Below are 22,275 nucleotides of genomic sequence, written 5' to 3'. Positions count from 1 at the left end.
CTTCCAAGTTTCCGAGTTTTCAAGTTTCCGAGCTTCCAAGTTTCCGCCTCCGATTCTGGTTCACACGGTGCTCTTCTCGACTTCTGGCCATTTAATTGGAGAATCAAGTGCAGCGGCGAAGCACTCGCAACATGGAACTTGGAGTTTGGAGCTCTTTGGAACCCTTTGGCGGCCTGGTCATTGCCCTCGCCCCCTCAAAAATATGCGGGAATTGCGTGGGTCGGATCAGCGCTAACTAAGTGGCTCTGTGTTCGGGCATTTAAGCCGTACAAATGCGTCTTTTATGAGTGTCTCGAGCCCATGGTCAATTTATCATATCAACTCGGAGACCGACTTGGCAGGCACACAGAGAGAAAAGTTGAGGTTCGGAGGAATCTGATTAAAATAATGATAGCATATATGATATATGATGTTATCCATTACGGTACGGAACAAATAAAGTAAATTTTTTTAGAATCTATTATGTTTTTTAAAGATACTAAAGTGAATTAGAGCAAATCATTTGTTAAACAGTTAAGAACCAGTTAAGATGGAAGTCTATGTTGGTCTTAAATTATTTGTTTTTCAGTGCACCGCATCCATCACAGCTTAGATTTGGTTTTACACCGCCTGCGATTTTGACAAATAGTTTGACATCTGGGGGAGGTTCTACGTTGGTGTTCCAAGCAAAGCAAAATGAAATGAAAGGAAAGTCGTCTGGGGCGCTTAGCATAAATATAAATGCTAATTTATGGAGAAGAGCCGAATGAAGTTGGGGAGTCCATGGGCGGGAGCCTCTAATTGTGTCACTGTCGAAAGTTTCTCCGCCCCCCATTGGCGAATCTCACGTTTGGCTGTCGACGGTAGTCTTGAGATCGAGGATTGGGTATTGGCTATTGGGGATCCCATATCCCAAATCCCAGACAGACCCGTTCTTGGGGTTCGTGCGGGTTGGCCCGCAAGTTCGTGATCTCCGGCTTGCGTACTTGTTCTCTAAGTGGCTACGAAATTCCACAGCCACGCAGCCAACACATCTTCGGCATCGCCGTCATCGCCATCATAGCCATATCGGTCAATGGTCAGCGACTTTGGCCGGTTTTTTGTTTGCTGGGCAAATAGCAAACAGCTTGGACTTGGACATTGTGTGGAATGGGAGGGAGTTGGAGATGGCCTACGGGGTGTTTGCATATATGAAATATTTACGAGGAGGTGGAGTAGGAAGAAGAACTGTGGGTACACCGTTGGCATGGAGTATGGTATGGTATATGGTATACCATGAGGTGCTATCAACACGATAAGACCGATAAGCCGGCTGGATCCGCCTTTCCACTTGACATTGAACCTGGTACACGGTCCGTGGTCCACGGTCCATGGTCCGTGGCAGAAATGTTAATTATATGCGCGTGGCTAAGCCGATGACTGGATCTTGATTAACGCTTATGCTCGAGGGCCTGATGATGATGACGATGCTGCTGATGACATCAGCGGGTCGTGCAATTAATATGAAACCATAATGATGAACCAGGTACCAGTTACCAGTTACCAGTACCTGATCCCCGTTTCTTGGAGCCTGGCTAGCCAGCTAGCCATCTAGAAGTTCTGATGGCCCCGGCTAATACAAGCTAATTAGGCACATCATCTTGGCGAGCATCATCGCATCAGGGCTCTCCATGAAAAGTTAGATGCTTCCGCAAAACAGCCATAAAGTTGGGGCCCGTAAAGCGGCGATTTATATGCGCAATAAACAAAAGTATTGAAGATCTTCGTGCGGCGCACTAATGCCTTTGTAATTGGTTATAAATTAAGAAATCACAAAAAACTGGCAATGGGCCACATAAAATATATTTGAGTGGCGAAATCGGATAGCTGGTTGAAAGCTGGAGGATGGCCAAGGTTCAGTGACCATCATCGCGTAGGTGTCAATTGCCCAGGGAAAGGAGAAGGAGAATCTAGAAGATCACAAGTTCTGGAAATCTAAAGACGCCAAGAGCAGGTGTTCTTTTTTCCCCCCCATCAGAAGATTCTTTAATAAGCATGAGAAAAAAAAAGAAACGAACTCACGTTCGAAGTTGATTGATGAAAACGCCCCATCGAGCAAAAAAGCCAGAGCCAAATTGAAATTGCCATCCCGTCTTCGCTTCGTGGCTTATAAAAATAAAATAATGATAATGTGTGGCGGCTACCGGTTGGGAAGATCGCTCAGTCGATCGTTTTTATCGACCTTGAGCTTGAATTAAGGCTCCAACTTGATGGCCAAATTGAAATTGCATAAGATAAGTTTGCTTCGGCTTCTCAACGATTTCGATATGTGGCTTGATGGCTGCGCAAACAATTGGCATGGATCGATGGGCAGATCTTTTGTTATGACGCAAATGCCACTTGTTGTGAAGTATGTGTATCTCAACGGGCAGTTAGATAGATACTCCATGTACAGTATCACATATCGCATATTGGATTGGATACCATCTGACATTTGCGCTAGTCCCATTGATTTATGGCTCGCAGCTGTCGGCGGCGGAGTTAGAACTTAGGAAATATGTATCTTGTTGAGTCATGCTCATATTTATAATGGAACAATTCAATTACCAGACCCTGCTGGGAAACTCTACTCACACCACGGAGTTCATCAAACCCAAAGAGTCCGCACCCGAGCATCCGAGTCCGAGTACGAGTCCATTAGGCCGTTTTGTTGGCCCGGCTTGTTAGTGTTACCGATTTGTGACTGTGTGTAATAATCAATAAGTAGGTGAGAAACCCTGGCGGGGCAATCTATGTTTAAAACACCATGGGTTCTCCACAGCTTTCCACTTCGTTCCACGTTCCCCGGTTCCTCGCCCATTCACAAAAAACCCAACGAAATTCTTTTCCACTTTATTTCCCTCTTTGTCAGAGATCCATTTCCATATGCACCTCGGCGGTTCGGACATGTGTTAATGAAAATTCCAAGAATTCTGAATGCTGAACGCCGAATGCCGAATGCATCGTGGAGCTGCGACTGTGGAGTACCAGTACCCAGTACCCACGGAATGTGGGTCAACGAGCTGACTATTGTCGCCTATCGTTTTGACTGGGCCAAATCAGTCAGTCAGTCAGTTCGGCCAGTCGTCAGTTTGCAGAGAGGAAACCCGGAGTATTGCCTGTTTATTGAAAGCCATGGCTAAAGCCCATTAAACAATGGCTCTGGCTCTGGGCCTTCTCCGGTTATGGACCGGATGATTGGTGGGTACCCTCGAGTGGCAGTAACTACGTTTCGGGTTTGGCATTCGTTGACCGATATTCTATTCTCTTCTCCTCTCCTATTTTTTTTTTTTTTTGGGTTTATTTGACTCTAAGTTCTGTTTAAACAAGTCGTTAAATTGAACACGCCCAAGAACCAGGAAGACACCGTTGCATAGCCTTTTATTGCCGGGGTAAATGTGAAAGTTAACACATTTCTCGGGGTTTTTTTTGGGCAGATGAGGTCGATGCAGATGGGCCAGTTGACGGGTAATGATGGTCCAGGCCATTAGCACTTGCTTTTAATTATGAACGGCCTCTCCTCAGTCGATTTCAATTAAACACAATTGTATTTGGGACACCCCCGAAGAGCCGTTCCTAATTAGATTTTCGACCCCGAAATGCAACAGACTTTTGGGCTTGGATCTTTCCGATGGTCAGTGGGTGGGTTGGTGGTTGACCCCTGACCCTGGACAAGTGAAAACGGCAGCTGTTGCCAGCTGATGGCAATTTGCCACAATGGCTCTAATTAGTGCGAAAATCCAAGGATTCGCCATGGATTTATGGCAATATAATCAAAATAGATAGGACAGATGGGCGGATTGCAGGCAAAGTACTGCCCACTCGGTACTCAGTACTAAGTACTAATATTCCAGGATAAACATAATTTATGTTGACATAATAAACCACTTACCGGCTTGTGTGGGTATCAGAACCATGGCTAGAAGGACCAGAGCCAGATATAGCAGCTCCTCGAGTCCCGGCGGACTCGAACGTCTTCTTGTCATCTTGCGGTTGTAACTGCAATGGCAAAGGTTAAGGGATACGTGAGTTTAGTACGTGATAGGAAAAAAAAAGAGGAAAAGGACAAAGGGTAGGGGTAAATAAGACATTCTTGCGGACAGCCCGTTTAACCCTTAAATAACAATCAAATCGGGCGGCAATATGTTCCTTAAACGACTGGCACTTCATTAAAAAAGCATGACAAGGCGCATGCCGCCAGGATTCCTTTTCTTTTGCCTAGATTTTTTGTTGGTTTTCAAAATTCTCAATGGCCTCACAAAAGCAATTTACGTGCACAAACAGCTGAAAGGAAGCTGAAATTTCGGGGCGGGTGGGAGAGTTGACATGTGAGCCACCAAAATACCAAAACCACCACTAGCACCACTGGCACCCCTACTCGAAATGTCCTGACTGGCTGTTTTTCTTCAATTGTTTGCGGAAATCACTTGTTTGCCGATTTGACAGATGTGCAATTTTCCCTGACATGCCCGCTGTCCCGCCAACTCAACTCAACCCTCCGGCAACTTCCGCCTCTTTATTTTTTTTTTCCGAAGGTCAGAAATCGTTGGTTCTTATATCTGTATCTCGAATATCTTGTATCCTGCCAAGCTATTCGCCTGCTGATTGAAAATGTCAGGCGCACGCTAAAGAAAACTTCCAGAAATTGGACAACAAAACCCCCGAACTTTCCTGTATTTGATTTGATTTTTACCCCCTGGTCATCCGGTGATACCATATCCCATCGTTATAATTAGCAGGCGGCAACCGCCACATATCACGGCTTATCGGTTGACAACTGGCCAACTAGGGATAGTGTCTACCATATAGGTTTATTTTATTGTCGCCCTCTATAATGGCATCGAATGGCCGGCAACACATACGCTTCATATTTTCATTTATTAGCCCAGTTTGCTTGTCGGCTTTTATTTGCTTTATGTTACTTTAATCAAGTCCCAGGAGATGCAACACGTGATTCCATCGAGGGGTTGCTCCCCCTAAGGTTTCTTGGTTTCTTTTTTGTTTCCTAAAGGTGAGGGGTGGAAGCTGAGTGCTCGTGTTTTGGGGGCGTGGCTGGGTGGTATGTTATCCAATTTTATACATTCCATAAAGCAATAAAACTTCCACCTAATCCAGCAAGGGAAGTGCCGGAAATGGGAGAGTGTGGAAATTAAGGCAGGGATTTTCAGCATAATATTACTGTTTTACTACCTTTGGGTTTAACTAGGAATTTCTATTCTTACTGGGCATTTATTTAGGGGAACTGTATATAATATAAATTAATAAGGTATTTCTGAATTTGAAGATAAATCAGAAATCACTTTATTACTTTAAAACCTCTTTAATCTTAAAATAGAAAAAGCTTTACGATTAGATTAACTCGGAATACGATAGTATTTGGGTTCCGCTTCTTCGGGGGTCCTTGCCTACTTATCCAGCTTCCCCGTTCCATTGAAATCCGAGTGGTTTCGGTTTCCCCCTGGCGGATTGCTAACGAAACGGGCAAATAAAAATCGGCTAATGCTCAACTCAGGCTGGGGCTCATCATAAATGCGCGAATTGTGCTCATTAAAATTCAGAGGAGGGGCAGGGGCTTCCCCGGGAGCCGCAAATAGCATTGCTGCGTGCCGTGGCAACAGCGAAAATAACAAGGGGCATGCAACACACGAAGCCGCCTCGGTCAGGTTGAAAGATTGCTCCATGGAGTTGGGATGCTGTATACTATACTATGGATGATTCTGAGGCATCCTCATTTGAGAAGAGAAGAGTGGAGAACGTGGCTTGTTGATGACGAGTTGACATGACGAGCGACAATAACAATAATGATAATCTCACACTGCTGCGATGGTAAAGATGATGATGACGATGATGGTGATGATGATGATGATGACAATGATGATTATGGTGGGGATTGTGATTCTGAGCCCGACTGACTGACAACGGAAGCGACACAAACTGGCTATTAGTTGCCGGCCAAAATGGCACTTGTTCTAAGGCTATTAGCAACACACGAGCAACATGTTGCTGCTTGGCAAGCAACTAGCAACTGGCAAACAGCAACTTGTTGCGGTAATTATTCCGCCGTGGCTAAATGGTAAACAATTTTTATTCTTTCGCATTTCTGCTGCTGCATTTCAGTATTTGGGTTAAGACCAAATAAAGGGGTGGTCACCAGGCAGCTGGCGTTGTGGCCATGTGTGTGACACAAATTCAATTTGTGAATGAAGTGGCCAAAAGCCAAGAGCTAAGAGATAGAAACTTTTACCCAAAACGAGGCAGGCGCTTGTTAACTTGGCCAACTTGGTCAGGGGCGTATATCGGTCATGGGAAATTTGCAAGATTTTTTTTTATATTTTTTTATTTGGGAAAATACTGGCAAGGGCAAGGCGAGCAATGCATCTTCATCCGAACCACAAACCAACAATGGAATGGCCATGTGCGTTATGAAAAATGTATTCAGGTTTCAGGTTACAGGTTTGGGTTGGAGTCCAGGCGAAGACTTGATGCGTGAAGAGATGCGGTACGTGCATCTATAGATTTGCATGGAGAACGCCTCCTTTTTGTGGGCCAGACCAGGTCGAAATGCCCACAAAGGGTAGCCAGCGGACAGGCTGGGAAGAGTTGCTTTTGCGCATGCGTGGAGTTGCAGTGGCAGTGGCAGTGGCAGTTGCAGTTCTCGTTCCCCATTTCTCATCTCTATCTCTTCGTACCCCTCCCTGCCCACGTAACCCCACAAATTGCAACCCAGCTGCAGCTGAACTCAGGCTCTAATATAAATGTGTGGCACTCGGAGCGCGGAAAGAAAGAAAATTTACATTTTACCAAGGCAGACAAGGCCTCTCAATGGAGGGTGGGAAAATTTCCCAGCCATCCATGGGCAGCATTTTGACAGTCGGGGCACGAAATGGAAATGGAAAAGCCTTCGTTAGCATATCAAAAGGTGTCTCTTGTCAGAGAGCTATCTTGTGTCGGCTGTCGTGTCCCATGTTCTGTGTCCCATGCCCCGTGTCTCCACGAGATTTGTACCATGACCCACAAATACACTTTGGCGCACGCATCTAACGACGACCCATCGACATCGACTAGATCCCAGCCAGAAGATCGATGGCAATTTGCAATTTGCAAGCTGAAAGCTGCAACTGTGCGGCCTGCAGCTTTAATTGGATTCTCTGCTGTGCTGTGAGCTGTGTGCTGTGCTGCCCGGTATCAAATTGACATTTAGCACACAGACTTTGGCTGCGAACCCGATCCGATCTGATCCTGAGATCCCCATTCCAAGACCAAGTCCAAGTCCAGGTCCCGTCAGAATGCCGCAGTTTTGACCCCAACCTCACGCGTCCATCTGGAGATGGTTCCCTCCATTCCGATCCCCAATACCCAATCCCAATCCCCATTCCACCAAGCTTATCGCATTACACTTCTTCGATTGCAATTGCAATTGCTGTTGCTGTTGGATGTTGCTGTTGCTGCAGTTGCAATTGCTGATTCTTGGCGTTAATTTGGTTTTGTGTTCTGCGATCGCCGCAGTGCCACACATTTAACGGTCCAGCAGGAGCAGCAATTGCAAATTGCATTTTTTGTTATTTTATTTTTATTTCATCGAGGCGAGTTTTGTTCTATGCACTGGGAAAAATATTATTTTCATAAAATATATGCTATACTTTTTCAATAAGATGCAGGAAACTCCAAAATGGGCCCTTTAAGATTTTTTATAGTAATTATATATGTTATACAAAATCAGGTTTATAAGTTCAGTTCTAAATAACAAAAGAAAATGGGAGACCTACACACTAAACAAAAATGGAACTGCATATTAGAAATCTTTATATCCCAATCAAATTCTTTTAACTCACTGTTTTTTTTTGCAAGTGTGCTGACCTATTCTTTTGGTTGTGCACGTCATCCTCATAAATCTGATGTTGCTGTTGCAGATGTTGCTGTTGCAGATCTTGTTGCTGCTGCTGATGTTGCTGGTGGACCCTAACACGTGTGCCTATCGGCTCTATGGATTCTATCGACTCTATCGCATAGTTGTGGCCAATTGCTGGCCAAATTGTTGCGGCTTAAGCCCAATTTGCAGTTGGCCTTTAGGAATGTGCGACCTTGCAATTGCATCAGGCATTTCGTTGTCCGGTGATTTTGGTGCGACAATTACAGAAAGTGTGATAGTGGCGATAGAAATGAGGTTCAAATTGCCAGGTTGTTAGATGCAAATCATCGACCCCATGCAAATTTGCGCCTGGCCTTAGCCATCGATCGACCTTGTGGCACTTTCGGCACCATCTTCAGCGGCCAAATTGAAGGAGTTGGCTCGTTTCGAGATTAATAAAGCGCACGATCTGCAAACATAACGGTGCCGAGTGGCAGTGGCAGTGGCATCGGCCTGGCCAACAAACAGCCAAGCAAACAAACGCGCCAAAACCAAAACCGAGCTTCTTTGGAGACCGACTTGTGAGTCACTTGTCGGCATGCGGAAGCTGCCCAGCACGACTCCACCGATTGCAACTCCTACACTTTTAAAAACGGAATCATAAAATCACCATTCATTTGTTTTCTTTTTAACAAAGATAGAATTGTTATTTGTAGAAACCACAAATCTAAAAACACACATGACTCTCCTGGATAAAAAAATTAGCTAAAATATCAGTGTTTTGGCTATCATAATGGAAATAAAGTTCAGAATGGAGAATGCCACACCTCGTTGAGCTCGTGGTTTAATTTCCAATATATTGGCATTCAAACCTCAAAAATTTTAATTTTTGCCATTTTCTGCAAAAAAACATGATGTAACCCCTTAAAAAATTCAAAATTTGGCCAAAAAATTATTTTTCCAATAAGCGATGACACTGGTTAACACTAGTTGTTAGCTGCTCAAAACAGTCGTTATTTTTGGTGTACGCCTTTATTTGGATAAACTATGGCTGAAAAACCACCAAAAATATGACATTTTTTTGACTAACATCTAAATCCCTTTTTTCGCCATAAAAAATCAGTGCTTTGGCTGGCATAATGCCTCTGATGGTCAGAATGAGGAATGTCATACCTCGTTGAGCTCGTAGCTTAATTTCCAATTTATTGGCAGTTAAACCTGGAAAATTTTAATTTTTGCCGTTTTCCGCCAAAAAACACGATGTAACCCCTTAAAAAATTCGAAATTTGGTCAAAAAATTGTTTTTCCAAAAAGTGATGAGGATGGTTAGCATTGATTGTTAGCTGCTCAAAACAGTCGTTCTTTTTGATGTACGCCTTGATTTGGCTAAACTACCACTGAAAAACCACCAAAAATGTAACATTTTTTTGACTAAAATCTAAATCCCTTTTTTTGCCATAAAAAATCAGTGTTTTGGCTGGCATAATGCCTCTGATGGTCAGAATGAGGAATGTCATACCTCGTTGAGCTCGTAGCTTAATTTCTAATTCATTGGCATTCAAGCCTAAAAATGTTTAATTTTTGCCATTTTTCGCAAAAAAACACCCCTTAAAAATTTATAGATTTGGCCAAAAAAAATTTCCCCAAAGTGACTGGGATCGTTAGTATAGGTTGTTTGCTGCTCAAAACAGTCATTCATTTTGTTGTACGCCTTGGTTTGTCTAAACTACTATTGAATAACCGGTAAAAATAAGAGTGTTTTTCACTTAAAACTGAATCCCTATTCCTGGCTTAATTTCCGACTTAATAATATAATATATTTATAAATATAATCATCCAGCGTCATAAGGCCTTATATATTAGAAAAAGTTAGCTAAAGATAAATCGTGGGCTTTTTTTTGCGGAAATAAAAGTATGCCTCATTTTTTTGCAAGTGTAGAGGAGTTAAGAGCTGGAACGCCAACGCCAAGTTGCAACTTGCAACAGTAACTCCTTTTCCACCGCCAGCAGCGCGACGGCAATTTGCCATTTTGGCCGTGTCGGAGGCAGCACTTGAACTGGATTAGTTGCCTGCCCGCCTTGATTTGTGACAAATCTTGATGACGCTGGCTACCGAGTGCCCGCTTGCAGCATGCGGCATGCGGCATGCAACCAGAAGCCAAGAAGCCAAGTAGCCAAGTAGCCAGTAGCCGAGAGCAAAGAGCCATATGTGGACTGACCCAGCAGCAACACCAACTGAAACCGTGGAAGATCGTGAGCTGATTTTGTTTCGAGCCTCATTTTTTTTCGCTTGCCACAAATTTCTCTTTTTCTTGGGGTCAAGTTTGTTGCCGAAGAAGCGTTCTGATTTCCCCCAGTTGCATTTGCAACTATGCAGCTGCATGCGATTTCTAGCCAGCTAGCTGGCCACTGACTAATGAGCTTCCCCTTAATTAAAATCAACATCACAATTAGGCATTTCGCTTGGGGGCAACACCAACTTTCGGGGTCACTTTTCAGCGCGATTTTCCATACGTGATTATGAATTTGAGAGCACCTACTGAGACACTTGGCCACTGGACTCCAGTTGGCCCAAAAAACCAAGCATTTACGACGCCTACACGTGTCAATCGACAGTTGACTAGGTTATACAATTGATTTGCAAATTTGAGCCATAAAACAAAGAAACATTCGAATCAAGGTGTTCAAAAAACGCTTGAAGAATTTAAATGAAATTCAATTCAAGAAATTCAGATATAAATTGTTAGGAAATCGCTATTAGGCAATGATCTACAACTGGAAAAAAATAGAATAGATAGCAGTTATGACTTTCAAAAGAGCTAACCTGACATAAACGCCTTCTATCCCAAAAAACAAACTGGTTCTAATTATGCCAAATTCAATTTGAATACTTAGAGCCGGGCCAAAAACAGTTAGCCAAATAAACGTTGAGCTACGTGATTTGGGAGTAGATTTTGCGAAAAGTGGATCAATGAGCGTGAGCTTTTTGGCGCGACTTTTGATTCGAGTCTGGAGACTCGTTAATAATGTATTACTCATGGCCATGTAATTTGGCAAGTGAAGTGCTGGCCAAATTCAGAGATTCAGGGGATCTCTATGGGAAAGGCCCGGATGCGACTCTATTTCGCCAGCCAGTGATGTCATTGTTTTTTCGACTCCCATTTCGATCTGCAAGTCAGCATCGATCATTCCCCCAATGCCGATAGGTGACTCATTGGCTTGCTTGTTGGATAATTACAAATGCCCAGGGCGAACTTGGGATGCATCGAATATGTGTATGTCCCCCCCATTGAGTAGGAAAAAAAAAAAAGTGGAGACGGAATGAAAAGAAACAACCAAGTCTGGAGTTCTGGACTCTCATCCTTGGCCTCGGTCTTGGCCGCTTCGAGGAATTCACTTGACTTGGCCAGTCTAATGCTGCCAACCAGGAAATGCCAATCAATGAGGAATACATGCGTTGTCCGCCGATAGAGAGTTGGACCTGGCCATGGAGCTTTAGCTGGAGCTGGAGTTGCTGTCCCTGTCGCTGCCTCGACAAAACAAATAAATTAAAAATTGCATTAAAATGTAGAAAATGAAAAACGTTGCCTTTTCCAGCTGATTTCAGGTAGGCAGACAGAGTCAGGCGGAGTGCTAGAGAGGATGGGGGATGAGGATGGGCCGGGTTCAAGGCACATAGCATACACCATACACCATACACCATATAGCATATAGCATATGGCATAGCTGTGCTGTCAACTTGAAATCGCACGTTTTCCTACGCGCTACAAAGTCGCGTCGCGATGCCGATCGAGGAGCTTTGGAGTTTGGAGTTGGGAGTTTGTAGTTTGGAGCTTCGCCTTGGACAGGGCAAAATGTGCTAAAATATGCGCAAACAGCCGAGGGAAGGCGCTGTGGTCTTAACCTGGCCCAGACCAGGCCAGACCAGGCCAGACCAGGCTAGACCAAAAGACCAGACCAAAGTCATGGCACTCACACATAGTGCAGCTGCAAAAAGCCTCTGCAAATCCTAGAAGAACCAAATGCCGCCGCCGCCGCATATGAGTGAGTGTTTTAAATCATGCTGCCTGCCAAAGTCATGATTCATATACCGTTAGCTGCTCATTTCCACACAAATAAATCCCGAAAAGCGCATCCCAAAAAGGCGATTCCTCCCGGCCCATTCCCACTTGAGAGCCATCGAGAACGGCGCCGAGATTTCGGGAAGATCTCGGGGTCCTACAAACCAATTTCACAGGTGCTCCAGGCCAGATACGATTTATTCGATTTATCAGTTTGGGCCAGCATCATATTTTAAAGAAAAGACAAAGACCCACTCAATTATGCATAGAAGTGCCCTTTCTTTCGCTGGCATTGCTACACGTGCACTCAAATAATTAAAATGATGTTCCGTCATTAAGAGATGAACGTGAGATTTGTACGGGCAGGAAAAGACAACTAGGTATGCTCATTGAGAAAACAAATGTACTTTGGCAATTTCACTTTTATTTGGCCAGGCCTGGCCATTCCATTCCAGTCCAGTTTATTTGTTTGGTAATGCCCCCCCTCTGGACAAAGGAAAGTGTTCTCTGAGCGGTATTAAAACCTATTAAAAGACCGCCGTGGAAAGTGGTCGTTGGTAGTCGGTAAAAGTTATGCAGGTGGGCCTTTGCAAACATTTGCTTGTGTTTTTCGGGTTCTTTAACTAGCATATCTAGATCTGAAAGGCTTATTCTAGTATACAAGACCCTTCACAACGGTTACTGCACTTTACACTTTGGCACTCCACATCATAAACTACAGAACTAAAGTAAAAACTCACTTCTAAGAATGTTCAAAAAAAAAAAACACAAAAACGAAAAAAAGATAGTAATAACCGAATGAGAGATGAAATGAAATTGAATTTCATGGCTGGTCAACTTGGCTATTACGCTGGCAGAAGAATAAGCCAGTGGGGGGCTATTAAACCCCAACCAGTTTTTATTCCTATTAACAGAGGCGGGTTCTTAGAACCGACCGCCACTGCGAGGCATTTCGGGTAAGAGTTTCCGCATTATGATGTTCGTATAAATATAAATAGTTGCCATAACACTTGACTCGGAATGACTGTGCCATCGAGCACACGTATACCTAATTAGAAGCGCCCACAGCGTACTATGTTCGCTTGATTAATGATCTAAGTCCAGACGCACTGGGAGAAAACTAGCCCCATGATTGGAAAAATCAACGTGAAAACCTCTATAAAATTTGTTCTAATAAATGGGAATAGGTATATTTTTTATTTTTTGCCAAGTGTTGCTAGCAGGAACAGCCTCTATTTTCACCCCAAAATAATTAAAGAGCCTTTGCTGAGAAGAAATTTATTTTTGAAAATTTTTTAACTCAATTTATTAGCGCCTGCAAATTGGCTTGGAAATTGATTTTGCTCTCGCGGGCGCTTTCAACCCCGTGAAGTTCTAGATAATTGCATAAACCGAAAATAAATTGACTGCTCGATATATGGATTTTAAATTCCCGACTACCGCCACTCCGCCATAAATTATGCAGCGACATTTATAAAACACGAATTTCAACTTTGCCATCAATTTCAGGGCCATTGTTTCGCATTGGCCAACTGCAAGTGTCAGTCAATAAAAGCCGCTGACCTGTCCACTCGGAAATGGCAGAACATTTATTTTGCATTTCAATTAGAAGCCACCGGTATTGTTTCGATGCTAAAGCTTAAAGCCGACTGAAATGGCATCAAAAAAAAATGAAAGAAAAAGAAATGAAATAGGGTTGCAAAAAGGAACGAGCTATATGTGGGCACTTGAAGGCAATGAAGTCAAGTGGCAAAGGCAAAACAACAATGCAGAAGCGTCGGAATTTCCCCTTTGCAAGGATATGCCAGATAGGATAGTCAACCTGGGGTCCTCTTCAATAATGAGCGCCATGTCTAAGGATGAAAGCAGCTGTGTGTGGGTACATATATTGTGCCCACCCATCAGTCATCAGGAGGACTCAAAGCCCCTTCTTTAGTGTCTGTTGTCGAGGCACGCACCTTACCACCTTGGCCACCCAGGATTCATCATCCCCATCCTCATCCTCCTCCTCCTCTGGAAAGGAGTTGCTCTGATTGCTTCCCCCAGCTGCATAAATTAGATCCCATGTAGAACTTCCCAGCTTCCTTCTGACTTCTGTCCTCCCTGCTTTCCTTTATTCCTGCTTCATTTCGCGACTCAATTTGCTGACTTTTATTGTTTCAGCGCCGAACGAATGCACTGCTAAATTATTTATTTATGCAAATTGAAGCAGTTAAGCAGCGCAGCTGAACAAAAAGTGCAGCCATTTGTTTGCCGTCCAATTTATCATTGCATACTTCCCAGAGCCAGAACATCCAGACAGACAGACGGACGGAGGACTGACGTCTCAATTACCTTTTACCCATCCCATTCAGATCTCGAGTTCTGGTACGAACTGTCATCGGTAATAAAGTTTACATACCTGCAAAGAGAGAGGTGGGGAAAGGCAATCGATTAGCAAAGGTTTTGATAGATCATTAGATCGAAATCGGTATGTGTTGGAATGTAAATCAGCAGAAAACAAGAGTCAAGACCATGAATTTGGGTCACTGAGCAGATAGAGAGACGCGAAAGCCCCGCCAAAAAAACCAGATATATATATATAGCATATAAAGACTGTCGTCATCGAAAGGGTGGTCAAACTGTTTATTATTCCCACACACACACACGCGACATTTAATTGAACTGATTTATATTTATTCGCGGGGCTTTATTATGTGACTAAGCCGAGTGAAATTCCTGTATGATCGCTGATTAAACAAAATAACACACAAATTCTACCGAAAGCTGGTGGCGGTGATTCGGAATTTATGTAGCCGCCTGAAAGTGCCAATAAAAAAAACCCGGGAGAAGCTTCCAGCTCATTATGGATTTTCAGTTCGCTTCTATGCGAACCGCAATAAGAAATCAACACATAGGCCCATAATGAGCTCAATTTTATAGACCATTCGTCCGATCAATCTCCATATCATCGCCCCTTTCTCACAGCCATTTTCATTTGCAATATTTTGGCCGCCTTAAAACGTAACTGTATTTCTTTTATGGCTTACTTATTTACTTGCCAATACAATGGAAATTAATTTCATTCACGAATCGTAGAAACATCTTCACCGCTCTTTTTTGTTTTTATTATTTTTTGGACCCGCTGGGCTCACAACTAGTTTTTTGGCCCGTCGATTTCTTTTGGCCATTCAAAAAACGAAAAAACAAGCTGACGCAGGCGACGACTTTTCGCATATATTCTCACCACTAGAAAAAAAGAAAGATAAAGAAGAGAATTTCTCAATCTTCGAGAAGAAATGGGCAACTTGATTTGCCTATTTGGTTTTCAGTTTCTGGTTTCTGGCCTTAGGGTAATTGGTTTAATTTATTGGTATTGGCTATGGGCCCTCATACCGTTGGCTTAATTGTGCTGGCCCCATAACTGTTATTTTGGATGCTTATTTGGACCCGTTTCTGCGTTGATAAAGTAATAATGGCCGGCGAAACATATATATTTAATTTGTGCAGTAGACAAACATCGTGCACGTTGACACCTTGACCGCATTGAATTTCGGGCCCTAGTTTGCCACTGGCCTTATTGGCCATTATGCTCGCCATTTGAGATTGAATCAAATTATATTTTCTAGCTCTAAGAGCCATGGCAAAATGCCTGCCAGGGCTTTTTTGCTTGCAATGGAGCAATGGAGTTTCGAGTTAATGGACCTCGGAATGGGATAGCCATCCTTTGGTTCCATTAACACCCATTAACAGGCAGTTGCCAAATGCATTTTAGCATTTTTTATGGCTGATAACAGGCATTACGCATACGCCAGGTGCGCCAGATTAGCCTAGTCTCTCTCTCCAAAGAAATGGCCAATGAAATCTATGTCGCGCCCGTTCCGTTCCGCACACTTTTTCTTTCTACCGTCTGACACTTTCTTTGGCTATTGAACTCGAAAGCATCGGCTGCAAACCAGATCGCAGCCGCAGACTTCTGAAAACTTCCGAGTCTCCGACGGCAACAACAATTTGGGTTAGAGAAATTCGCGCCCCACCAAAACGACACACTTTAAAGTCCGCAGCCCGGAGTTCTTGCCCCAAGTTCCCCCGGTTCTAGACCACGATTTAACCTTGGCTATTTGGCCAAATGACTATGGCTAGCATGGCTACTTGGGCGTAATGCGAGACAAGTGTCGTCGCTTAGTCGTAATGTGCTTAGTTGCGCTTACTTTCTTTGCCGGCAAGCTGGGCCCATGGAAACCCAGAGACGAACAAACAAACTAATGCCTCGCATAAACCGATTTACTCAATTAAACTTTAAAATCACAAAAAATTCACTGCGAGGGGGCATGATGTTCGATTTTCAAGTGTTCAAGACTTCGAGGGTCTGCGAAATGCTCAGAAAATGGCCAAGGTGAAAATAGGCGAAAAAACTGCCAGCGTCACAATTTAATTTGTTAGGATTGCCTGGGTCTCGATCTCTTGAACATGCATCTTTGGCTATCTCAAGACGGTAGATAATATATCAAAAACTGCTAATGGATTGATATATTTGTGAATCGTCAGGGGCAAAGTGAAAACCATTAGGCTAGACATTTGTCATTTGTCTAATTTTAAAAACTAAATAGCTATGGGGGTCTTTAAGCTAAAAAAGAAGTATGATATAATCAAACTATAACAGGTGTTTAAAGAGGTATAACATCTTAAAATATTATTAAATTTAATTATATCATATTAGGACACCTTAAGTTTCTTTATTTATATTAGAACCAGAAGAGCTTAATTCATATGACATAATTTCAGCACCTTTAAAGCCATAAACTCTGTCTGAAATCCCATGATATTGGCCATCGACAGGCCCTGTTTTTGTGATGGGTTCACAGACACGGGCCATAATCGGATTAACTGATAACCGAGTGTGGCAGTCACGACCGGAGTGGCTTGCATCCGCCAGATACGAGATACGAGATGGTAGATACTAGATACTGGATACTGAATACTGAACACCAGATGAAATGCATGACCCGGCCTCGGCTCATTAGGCTTTCGCACAGCTTTTCACTCAATTAGCGCGGCATATCATTTGCATACAGTGGTTCTAATTAAATTATGCGATGTGATGGGATGGTATGTGATGATGGCATGATGTGATGCTCCTCATCATCCTGTCACGTCTTCTTTTTCATCTGGTTTCTGGTGGTCTTTAGCCTAACGGCAAAATGGGAGCCCAACAATGAGACATTAGCCTGGACCAGCCTATCATTATGTAATTTGTCGGCTTCTCGACTCCAAGTTCTCGATGGCTCCTTTCTCTGTGATCTTGTATAATATTCTGGCATGCTGATGTCAGAACTCAGGTGTGTCGAGGCCCGCATCATAACTTAAAATAGTAGCTTCATGGCAGCCAATTAAATATTTTAAAGACTTTTTTTCTGCGCATCTCGGAGGGAGCTGTCCTCCGCAGTTGCTTTAATCTTTCTTTCCGAAAAAAGACGAAAATTAAAATAAATTAACATAAAAGTTAAAGAGCCCAAGAAGCCAAGAATAAAGTTTTGTTTTTAGCAACTTGGTTGCACACCGTCTTTTAATTGTGATGATAATTTTTGGCCAACTCGGAACAAGATATACAAAGAAAGCGTTTTGGACAAAGGCATCAAATTAATGCGATACTGAAAGTGACTATGGAAAGTCGTGGTGGATCTGCTACAGTTCATCAAACCCTCAGGTGGATCGAGTTGAGCATACGCCGTGTGTGCCGGCGATAAGCTCGTAAAACTTGGCCAGAAAACAAAGTGTCGAACTTTGCGATTCGCTCCCCTGAGTGATGGAGTTCCAGCAAAGTTTCAGCCTATCTATCTTTCTATGTCTATCCGACTTTTTTTGTTTGCCTGGGGCAACGGAAGTTCTACGCTTTTTTTATTCAATCCGCAACCGCAGCCAACGAAACCACACGACTTAAAGTGCCCTAAGTCAAGGCATTTATGTCATCATTATTGGCACTACCACGAGAGACATTTCAGGCATTTTTAATTAAAATGCTGCAGCAGATGTGCCATGGAATCTGCAGAAAAAATGCTGAAACCACAAAATGAAATCGGAATAGCCAGGGCCGCAACTACAACTATACAACTAGACTCCGTTTCCGATACCCGTATTGGCCATGTTTCCTGTTGGCTCATCAATAAATCTGTATTCCTGCTGGCGCCGCTGCAGACAAAAAACCCAATGTCAAAATTTCTCCCCCCCCCCCCCCCCCCCCCCCCCTGGGAGTTTTGTCTATAAATCACACTATTTTCCAGGACCAGAACAGGGACAGGGACACTTTTACATGGCTGGGGAAAAAAAGGGAGCCACAACCAAACACCTGCTGCTGATGCCACAGAGTCCAGTCATGGTCAGAACCCTCAAATGTCAGGCTCAAACTCTCTGGCCAGCTGCCAATGAAATCTCTGGCAAACCAAATAACACTCAAAGTCATTTCAGGTTGAAAATGTTTGCCAGCCGTTTGGTTGTTTTTTCGAATGGGGAAAAAGGGAAAAGCATGGTCACATATTGCGGCAGCGTTTTATTTGCATTTTTTATTGGGCCCCCGGCCAAAGGAAGCGGGAATTGGGAGCTGGAAACTGGGAACTGGGAGTAGAATCAGGACCAGACCAGGTCCAGGACCTAGACCAGGAACCCATACTCCCTGCGCACTTGTAACTACTATAAATATATCGTTTTGGCTTTCATTTCATGGGGCTTTTTCGTATGGGTTCTCTCTCAACGGGCTCGTTGTTCCAGCCATAGTTTGTATTATTTATGGCTAACTAAAAGCTTTTACATTCGGGCAATTTTAGTTTTTACGAGTTTGACAAATGTCGACGCTGGCCTGCTGGCCATTTAAAGCTCCGCGCCAGTTGGTGTGGGCATAAATTCTAATTAGAGCTGCTAAATGGAAATTTTCAGCCTAGGGCATACTTTTCATGAACTACGGTAAAAGGCACGTGGAAAATATTTTCAGAACCTAAAGAATTCAATAATTAACTATTAATAATTAATGACATTCCAAACAGTCTAAGAAGAAAATGGTTGGAAAGTTAAATATGAAACTATCCATAGAATTTGAAATTCTACAAAAGTTCTAGAGATGAAAAGATCATCAATATATCAGAAAATAGATTTATATAATTTATAAAAAAACATTAAAGACCCCTTAACTTTTTGATCGATTATTAGGTGATTTATCTTAAACAATTAGAAAAGAATCTAGAAATTGTATGGCACAGAATGAGTATTCCATTCACCTAAGATATTCTTTTTATGGGAAAATTCCCAAAGGGTTATTAAAAATTAAAAATCATACATAATGTAATTTTTTAAATATGATATATTTAAAGAGCACATTTTTGCCTGTGCATGCGGAAACTATTTGCACAATGGTCGTGGCCAAGAGACCAAAAGGCCAAAAGGCAGTCTGGGTTGCGGCGCGTGGCAGTTACGTTAGCGGTGCAGTGGTGCAGTGGAGCGGTGGTGCAGTGGTGCAGCCAGAAAACAGCAGCCACCAGCCAGCAGCCAGTTGTGGATGAATGAGCCAGCCACCGACTGAATGGCTGCAATTTGCACCAGCAGCCGTCGAGCCGAGCCGAAGCTCTTTTTTTTTATGAATGAATAACTTTGAGGCCGTTTTAACGCCTGGTTGGCTTTCGCTTTAATTTTGTTGTAAGCAAATTAATTTGTATTAATTGGCAGCCGTTGAGATTAAAGCGGCTTATGCAGTGACCCCTTCCCTTTGGGCCCACCACTTGGGGAAAATGGCCCTAATGGGAGGTCTGGTTTTTGCCCTAGAAAGAGTTGACACCCCAGTTCAGAATGGGGACTTTTCAATATCGATGATGATGGTGAGAACCCCCTATGGGGGAAAATGTCTCGGTCTCGCGGAAATGAATAATTATTGAATCGGGCTTTAAACAATTGCGCAACGCGTCACACATGTGCATATAACACCGGTTTAAATTGCCCGCAAATGAATTATTATTGGCAATAGAAGTTGGCGCAGTAATTTTTTTAATTTGCTCAAGACTTGTATGTTAGTCATCTCAGACAGAATTAATTGTCGAAGGATCTTGAATAACTTTAAAAGTGGATTGAAATCTTTGAAATAGTTTAACAAATTTTTAAAAAAATTATTTAAATTGAAAACCTGAGTTTTCTTAAATAATAAAAAGGAGATTTCAAGGAACTCCAAATATATAATGATATCATTCAGAAAGAATGAATAATTTAAATAGTTCTGATTTAAAAATTGTAAAACCATTTTTTTTAGCTGACCACATTTTAATACAAAGAATTTCTAGAATTTAAATATTAAAGATTTATTTAAAATAAAAAATTGGTTTTAGCACATTTAATTAACACATCATATATTTTTTAGAAAATCTTCTATGCCACAATATACCACAAAGTCCTGTGATAAGGACTCTCTGCAACTCGAAACTCACCTTTTTCACTCAAGTAACAGAACGGATTTTTGTCGTTTTAGAACTCTCCGTGTTCTATGGGATCACTAGCCACTTTCTTTCTCGATTCTCGATTCTTTTGATTTGGAATCTCACAGAGTTATAGAGGATCCTTGGAATCGCTTTTACACGTAGCTCAACATTTCGCGCACTTTATGGGTTTGTTCAACTCGGTATTTGTGTTCACTTGACAGTTTTTTTGATGTTTCTTATTTTTTCGTTGGTTATATCTTTTTTTTAGGGCAAAGGTAATCCACTGGAGAGGTAAAAGGCAAAAGAATGGTTTTGGCCAACTGAGGTGGTGGTTCTCTGTTGGCGGTTGGATGGTTCGTTTCGGCTGCTTGGGGCACCACCAAGATACAACCGCTTCATAAAATTCAAAGAGACTCGGACCCAATAGCTTCTCGCTGCTTATTTATATAGCCTACGTAGCGCGGCTTTTTTTTTATTTTTGAAAATCAAAGGTATGGGCTGGCGACTGCGACGCCGGCAGCGACGCGGGCAGCAACAACTTGCAGCGAAGAGAGAGCGAAAAAGAGAGCGCCTAAGAACACGGCACCAGAGCTACAAATACAAACACACTCCAAATGCTGTGTGAGCAAAGCAAAAGCAAAAGCAAACTGAACTGCTCATCAATTGGATCTCACTACGCTGCTGCTGCTGCTGCTCTGCTGCTGCTGCTGCTGCTGCCGGCGTCGCTGTTGCAGCGCAGTGGCCGCTGCTTGAAGCCGGCTTTGCCAACGCCGGCAGCGACGTCGACTGCGCAGCGAGCATGTAACTTTGGCCAAAAAGCAAAACTACTACTCTCAACTCGGCTCACACGCTCTTCAACTCGGCAAGTTCTTGGTCTTCGTTGGCAACTTCGTGGTCGCCGTCTTGGTCTTGGCCATGGCCAAAAGGGGAAGAAGAAGAATTGGCCAAGATGATGACGACGACCATGATAATGATGATGTAGTAATGATGATGATGATGCTGCAGAGGATGATGCTGCTTTCAGTCAGTCAGTTGGCCATCAAGCGGCTCTTTGCGGTTTGGTTTGCTTTGGTTTGGGCCAAAAAACCAGAAAAAAAGATACAAACAAAAGAGATGCTGAAGGAACCCAGTCGAAATGCAGAGTACAGGTGTCGTCTTCTAATTAAACAAGGCGGCAAACACACGACAAATATGGCTTGCTTGGCCAACCGGTTCTTCTTGGCCAACACTATATGGTTATTATTCCCTAACCAAAAAAAAAGTGCGTGACTCCCGCCTGAGTATTGACCTTTCCTATAATTAAACCCATCTAATTGCTTCTCTCTTCGCTTTTTGCCTTGCCAAAAATTCCGAATTCCTTTGTTCGGTTCAATTAATTATTTAATTACTCGGACGGCAAGTTGGCAATTTCGCACTTGGCTTTTGTCTCCCCGTTTCTACATATTTTGTTGGCCAAAATAGAAGTTTGCAAGTCGCGCGCGCGCTCTCCTCACTCACTCACCACTCACTTTACCACTTTACACGGCAGTTAAGATAGGATGGTCGAAACCAAAAGCGAGTGCTACCAACCGTTTGATTCGGAAATTCTAGTATTCTGAGTCTCTAAGATTCTGAGAGCCGGCACGTCCATAACACGACGCGCACGTTTCGCTAATGAACTGAACATTTCCGCTTTGCCGGCATCCTTTGGCCCGCCGGCTTACTCGGCTGCTCAGTTCATCCCGGCTTCTTGGTCCTTTGTGCAAATGGCTCTTGGTCCATGGGTCCAGAGATTGGCTCTTGTCCGAAAAAATTGGCTTTTCTGGCCAATGCGCCGGCGCGTGTCGAACATTTGAGCGTGGAATTTGTCGCATTGCCATTGCCATTGCCGCCATGGAACAGCAGCAATCACCACAACAACAGCAGCAACACCAAGGGCAGCATCTGAAACTGCCAT

The 22,275-nt window shown here is 43.1% G+C and overlaps 1 protein-coding gene across 2 annotated transcripts in view; it reads right to left on the bottom strand.

Annotated features, from left to right (window-relative positions):
• The window catches only part of tnc (tenectin), a 38,951-nt gene extending 18,190 nt beyond the window's left edge, over window positions 1-20,761 (bottom strand). For both annotated transcript variants that reach the window (XM_065865423.2, XM_070995464.1), the window contains exons 1-2: window positions 20,349-20,761; window positions 3,890-3,996 (exon numbers count right to left, since the gene is read on the bottom strand). In XM_065865423.2, the coding sequence (XP_065721495.2) occupies window positions 3,890-3,983 (94 nt within the window). In that variant the 5' untranslated portion in view covers window positions 3,984-3,996; window positions 20,349-20,761. The remainder of the gene's footprint in view (window positions 1-3,889; window positions 3,997-20,348) is intronic.
• Between the last annotated feature and the right edge of the window lie 1,514 nt (window positions 20,762-22,275).

This window comes from Drosophila suzukii, chromosome 3, assembly GCF_043229965.1.
Source record: "Drosophila suzukii chromosome 3, CBGP_Dsuzu_IsoJpt1.0, whole genome shotgun sequence".
Lineage (NCBI taxonomy): Eukaryota > Metazoa > Arthropoda > Insecta > Diptera > Drosophilidae > Drosophila > Drosophila suzukii.
Note: the sequence above shows the minus strand (reverse complement) of the source record. Positions and strands in the feature narration are given on the sequence as shown.